This window comes from Chrysoperla carnea, chromosome 3 (genome assembly GCF_905475395.1).
Source record: "Chrysoperla carnea chromosome 3, inChrCarn1.1, whole genome shotgun sequence".
NCBI classification, from domain to species: domain Eukaryota; kingdom Metazoa; phylum Arthropoda; class Insecta; order Neuroptera; family Chrysopidae; genus Chrysoperla; species Chrysoperla carnea.
In genome coordinates, this window is record NC_058339.1 from 4,392,541 (window position 1) to 4,398,626 (window position 6,086).

Below are 6,086 nucleotides of genomic sequence, written 5' to 3' on the forward strand. Positions count from 1 at the left end.
TAGCGTAAATAAACAGTTTTGCTATTTTTGACTGTATTATTGAAATTAAAATTAACATTAAAGCGAACAGTTCAAATTCAAAGAAATAACTTACAGGAAGACAACAAGCTTAACCAATATAAATTTTAAATTTTATAAGCCGGGCAAAACTGGGATTATATATTAGGATATATTCAATGTTTCTTAATAATCTACTACATTTATTGATATAAATGTAGACCAACACTGATGTACGTTGATGTACGTTGATGTACACAGATGTACTGTACATCAATTGTGATGTAAGTAGATATACACATAACATGCGCATTAATAATCATGCTTTCTCATTTATTATCCTTCTCAATCTTCTTGGAGAGGTGGTTCTCACTTTGTTGCCAATCTCAGTTCTACTTTTTTTTTTATCAAAAGAAAACATCAGAGATATTTATGCTGATATATAATCCTTTTTGTCCCGCTTTCTTTTTAAAAGGAAGACATTTAACAAAATTATGGAAGAAAATTATTTAAACTGTAAGTAAACTATCATGCCATTAACTTCTTTTTTTTGTGCTCCATTCATTTGATAAAAGTTAAGTAAATATAAACACTTTTTGCCGCTATAAAAAATATAAATAAAAAAAATTAAAATGCAATTTTTTTTTCTTAGCTACAATAAGTATTTAGTTTGTAAAACATTTATAACAAAATATATCACAATTACATAATTTTTTGACTGCGCTTACCTTCACGCTTATTTAAATCATATTCCTATAAATAATATTACATCATTGACAGTACTAGTACTTATACAGGGTGTTCTGTTATTGACTGCAGATCGTGGGCCTACAGAATAAGCTCATAAAAACGAAGGAAAAAGTTATTTATCAATTTTGGATCTGAGGCCTCCTTTGCGAGATAATTAACAAAATAAATTAATATAATATTAATAAAATAACTTTATCGAATCACAGTACAACAAGATATTGAAATAAATTTTGTACTAAAATTTTCATTAGTTTAGGAGCTATGGCCGTATAAACAATTAATTTGTTTATAACAAATTTCAATCCCACTCTGAGGTATGTTCAAGTTGAATTTACGGGATTCAGCGGATCAAAATACGTCGAAATACACTCCTTGTTCGGTTGGACCTGTAAATGCATACGAAACTCACTCAGTGCCTACACGAATATAGGAGTATAACATATTTATGTTAGCTACTATTCAAAGGAATACAAAGTAGATAAGCATGGCTGGTAAAATTAGATCAATTATTTTTCGTTGAGAACAATAAAATATTCTCAAAAATATTCATTATTATCTATCTAAAAATTGTAGATGTTGTTTAATTACATACAAAGTAATAACTACGCTTCACTGCTCGTACTTCCAACTTCAACATTTGTATTATTTTGTTGTGTGTTTGAGTGTGACGTAATCACATGTCCATTACTTCCACGATGGTGTTGTTGATGATTATTATGATTATTATGATGATGATGATGATTATGATGATTATGATCATTATGATTGTTATGATTATGATTATCATGTGTATTATTATGATTATTATGATTTTTAATCAAGACATCTAATTCAGATGGTGATGTAATAACACCATCTTTAACCAACATATCAATACTACTAACACCTTGCGGTTGTTCAACCATCACTTGACTTGATTTACGTGGACAATGCATACAACAGCATCGTACCGCTGTTAATGCTAAGCCTAATGTTATTAACGATGTACCAGCGCCCATTAAATAGAAACGATGATCGGCGGCATCAGCACCGGGTGTTAATTGTACTAAGCCAACTACCAGAACAATAGCGCCTAATAATAATGAACCAACAACTAATTGTAATGCTGATATCTAGAAAAAGAAAACAATAAAACACTATTAAAATTTATGACTAAAAAAAACAAGTTCAATTGCTTTACTACAGGTAGGTAATATAGAAGCTCGATACTCTTGTATACCAGATATCTATTTCTATATATTTAAAAATGGAAGCTGACTGATTGATCAACGCACAGCTCAAACCGCTGAGTCTAGAAGCATGAAATTTTGTACACACGTTCCTTAAGTGTGCACTAAGAAAATGCATCCCTCACGGCATTAAAATGAGTATAGGAAATTTGTATGAAACTTGGTGAATTGCGAAGTTAGAAATACTGTACCACCTAACCACTAATAGCAACTGATTCGAAATAATAAAATTTCAACTTACTTTTCCACAAACGTAATATTCTCGAAATTGATCGTCGTCAGGACTGTGATGTCCACCTGGACTCGGACTTGTAGAGCACGGACTATGAGGTGGTGGCCATACGCCACCAACGTATAGTTGACTTGGACGTGAACATAAACCTACTTGATGGTGACCACTATTTCCACTACCTCCTCTTTTTTCTTGTCTTCTACGTTCATGGCGTACAGCCACTGCAGGCATTGCACCAATCATTTTGATTCTGTTTTAATACTTCACACTGAATGTTGACTAACTTTCTGTAATAAAATAACACAAATAAGTTATTAGTATAGTCATCTGGTAGTTTTACCTGGAAAGTTTTCCGGGAGTTTTGAAAATGGGTGTTAAATAACTCGAAAAATAATAAAGTTACAAAAAAAAGTTTAGAAGGCAATAATTAAGCTCTTTTTCTGCAGAATATTTTATCTCTCAAACTTTTTTTTTGTAACTTTATTATTTTTCAAGTTATTTTACGAAAGAAAGACATTTTTTTTGGTTTTTTTTGAAAAATTTTTTTACATTTAAATTCCAATTTTTCAAAAAATATATAACCGAAATTGCTAAAACTTTTTGAGACTGTTGTCAGTACTTTAATAAAGTATATTGGAAAGTAGCAAGCATTAATTTTAGTTCTCGTAGTAAATTCATCGGTTCTTGTGCTGAAAGAGATTCTCAAAGGGAGGTTGATCCCCTACCCACCTCCGCACCCCACAAGATGTGCACAGGCCTGACATGATCATAATTAAAACATAAATAATTTGTTATTTTTGTATCGTTATCGTGTATTTGTATTTTTTTATAAGCATGTTGAGAGGTAAATCATAGAATATATAACCTTACGGATAGAATGTAATCTCAACTAATTTATCAAATTGTGCGCTACAGACGTCTAAAGGTTGAACTAAAATTAATTTAGCAAGGAACTCCACCACATATTATTTCCTTTTAAATTGTTTATATTAATATTATTTAAATGTTATATGTAAACAAAAACAAATACCAATTTAAATAAAATAATTTTATTATATACATTAAAAATACATAACAATAAATAAATAAATACATTAAAAAAAAAAAAACAACAAAAAAATACATTACGAAATCGACGCCCCTTCATTTTCTTTTTTGAGCAACTAATCTGACTAAAAAAAAACTTCCTGCAATTCTCGTTCAGAGTTTCTGTAAGTTTATTGAAACTTGCTTGCGACGAGAATTGTTCTGCTTTTTTTAAGCGAGCTTGAAAATTTAACGACTTGCGAAGCTGGTATGATGCCCGCCGTTGAAATTTTTGTGCTGTAATATACAATCGCTTTTTCTGAGGCGACAATCTAACTTTTGTTAATGAGTCCAAATACTCTGCACCTTAAAAATGAGAATGATCAAATTATTACTATACATATATTTAAATTTAAGTGGCATATGGAAGATTGTATCAAAAAAGAATTATTATCATATAGCCACGACAAATCATTTTAATGGCATAATCTTTTAGTATACCTACTTATAAATTAAATGCGTGTCGAAACGGCATTCATAATAAAGCGATTAATTTTCAAGGTATTTAAATTTTGTTTTATTTATTCATTTCAAAATTTATAGAATTAGAATTTGAGGTTACTATTAAAAAAAATTGTTTGAACTGAAAAAATGCTTACCATGTAGAGACACAGGTGTTCTAGGAGGTGATTTTTCTTGAACCAAACGACTCGGACCAGGAACAGCTAATTCTTTCAAACTACCAGGCTCTTGAACCAATTCATTTGGCCTTGAAACATTCACCTCCAAAGTAGAATACGCCTCTTCCACATCTGCATTTCTCTGGACTTCTGGAAGAGTAAAAATAAATATGATATAAAAAACCATTTTTCGAACACGAAACGTCTCCTTGAATCATAGTTTACTTGATTCGAATGAAAAATTCACCTATTTTTTGATTATAAATATAGCTTTACAAATTGAATTCCTTTAAATTTCGTATTCTAATAGTATTTATTCTTCGATTATTTGATAATCAAAAGTTTCATAAATATTTGCAAAAAATAAAAATGGTATTTTATTGAAAATAAAATTTGTAATAACACTCTCGATCTTCTAGATCTAGAGTAAAAAAAAAAAATTTTAATAATGAAATTATAAACAGACTGTGTTCTTAAAAACAATTGTCAATTTAAACAAAAATTGAAATAATTGTTTTATTTTAGAAATACCGTTTTGTAATTTACACAAAAATGAATTTAAAAGCTACATATCGAACATATTTAAGTGACGTATAATATTTATTTTTTTTAATGGTACGATCAACTACTTATTATCGATTATTTATTAACAATCAACTATCCTACAAAATAGAACTCGTGTATCAGAAATTGGCATAAAATTAAAATAATCAGATTCAAAAAAATTCAATTTGAGTTTGTTTATTTACATTGAGTTGATAGGTAATAGTAAACTTATACAGTTATAAGATTACTTTCAAAATTAAAAAGCGTTCATATAAAGAAAACGTTTTTGTAAAAAATTATATTCTTTTGATCACGATTTATGTTATTTTATATAACTTCATTTGATTATAACTATTTATCTTACCTTTATTAACCGGCAAAGCAGTCTTTTTAAGATTTGTAACATTGTGAAATGTAGCATATTTCATTTCTTCCGGAAAGTGTTTATCGCAAATACGGTAAGATTTTCGTTTTGAAATATCCGAGTCCGGACGTCCAATGAATGTAGCCCGAATCTTAAATCGCTGTGGACAAAAATAATAGTTATCTTTTGCGTTTGTATTGAAACTTCTTAAAAACTACACGTCTTAAAATTATAAGAAACCTTGCATTCGACCACTTAATTTAGTGAAATATATTCATATCATTTATAAAAATTTTTGTCATTAAATGATGTACACATTTATTAACAATATTCCAATAATTCACACATTAGATTTTTTAGGTTGGAATTTTGTGTTTTTTTATTAAATTTATAAAAAAAAAACTAAACAATTGTAAGAAATGACATACTTGTTGACTTAATTTAGTAAATATACTCAACTCATGCCATCATTGGAATTTATTATTTAAATAAACATTTATTAACAGTAACATGATACGTCCACATGAGATTTTTAGGTTAGGTTACAATTTTTTGTATTAAAATTTATAAAAAACCAAACATTTTAAAATTGTAAGAAATTATGTATTCGTTAAACTTAATTTATAATGAAATATACTCATTTCATGATTGGATATCTTTTTAAAATTCAATAATGTACACATTTAATAACAATAATCTAATATTTCCATATGAGTTTATTAAGTTAAAAATTCAATAAATAATAATTTGAATATGTACTTACATTATCGCCAGGTAACACATGCATTTTTGTTTCACTCGCTTTACTTTCGCATCCAGATACACCACAATTGATCACCATTTTTATTTATTAAATATTTTAATAATTCACAAATAATAAATTTAAATGTATCTATTTTGTAAATAAACATAATGACAGTAGACAAAACTATTTATAGTCGATAACATAGAGTACAACATATATTTTTTCTTTGTTTTTGTTTAAATCAGCGCTACAGGTAGCAGAATCGGAACTAAATTTATCTAAAAAGTTCCCATAATGTAACAAGGATACGAGATTTCAGCGTATGAGGTAAATAACACTTGTTAATAGTATACGATGTAGACCAATCAATAAAATACGTATATTTCTATTGGAGGAATAACTACAGACAGTAAACACTAAGGAAACCTACAAATAACTGATAACAAAACATAAAAATTTATTTTTTATATAAAAACAACATTGATAGAGAAGCTTCTTGTTTTTCCTTATAAGAACG

The 6,086-nt window shown here is 28.2% G+C and overlaps 2 protein-coding genes across 2 annotated transcripts; both read right to left on the minus strand.

Moving 5' to 3' along the window:
• Positions 1 to 200: 200 nt before the first annotated feature.
• LOC123294978 lies at positions 201 to 2,451 on the minus strand. The gene is made up of 3 exons (XM_044876167.1): positions 2,218 to 2,451; positions 1,572 to 1,859; positions 201 to 263 (listed from the first exon to the last, which is right to left on the minus strand). Exons 1-3 carry the CDS (start codon positions 2,449 to 2,451, stop codon positions 201 to 203), a joined length of 585 nt encoding a protein of 194 aa, XP_044732102.1.
• A 20-nt stretch (positions 2,452 to 2,471) lies between these two features.
• Positions 2,472 to 5,687, minus strand: LOC123294982. Its single transcript, XM_044876171.1, has 5 exons — positions 5,588 to 5,687; positions 4,825 to 4,984; positions 3,894 to 4,064; positions 3,332 to 3,600; positions 2,472 to 2,495 (listed from the first exon to the last, which is right to left on the minus strand). The coding sequence occupies exons 1-5, from the start codon at positions 5,663 to 5,665 to the stop codon at positions 2,472 to 2,474; spliced, it is 702 nt and encodes a 233-aa protein (XP_044732106.1). The 5' UTR covers positions 5,666 to 5,687.
• Positions 5,688 to 6,086: the final 399 nt, after the last annotated feature.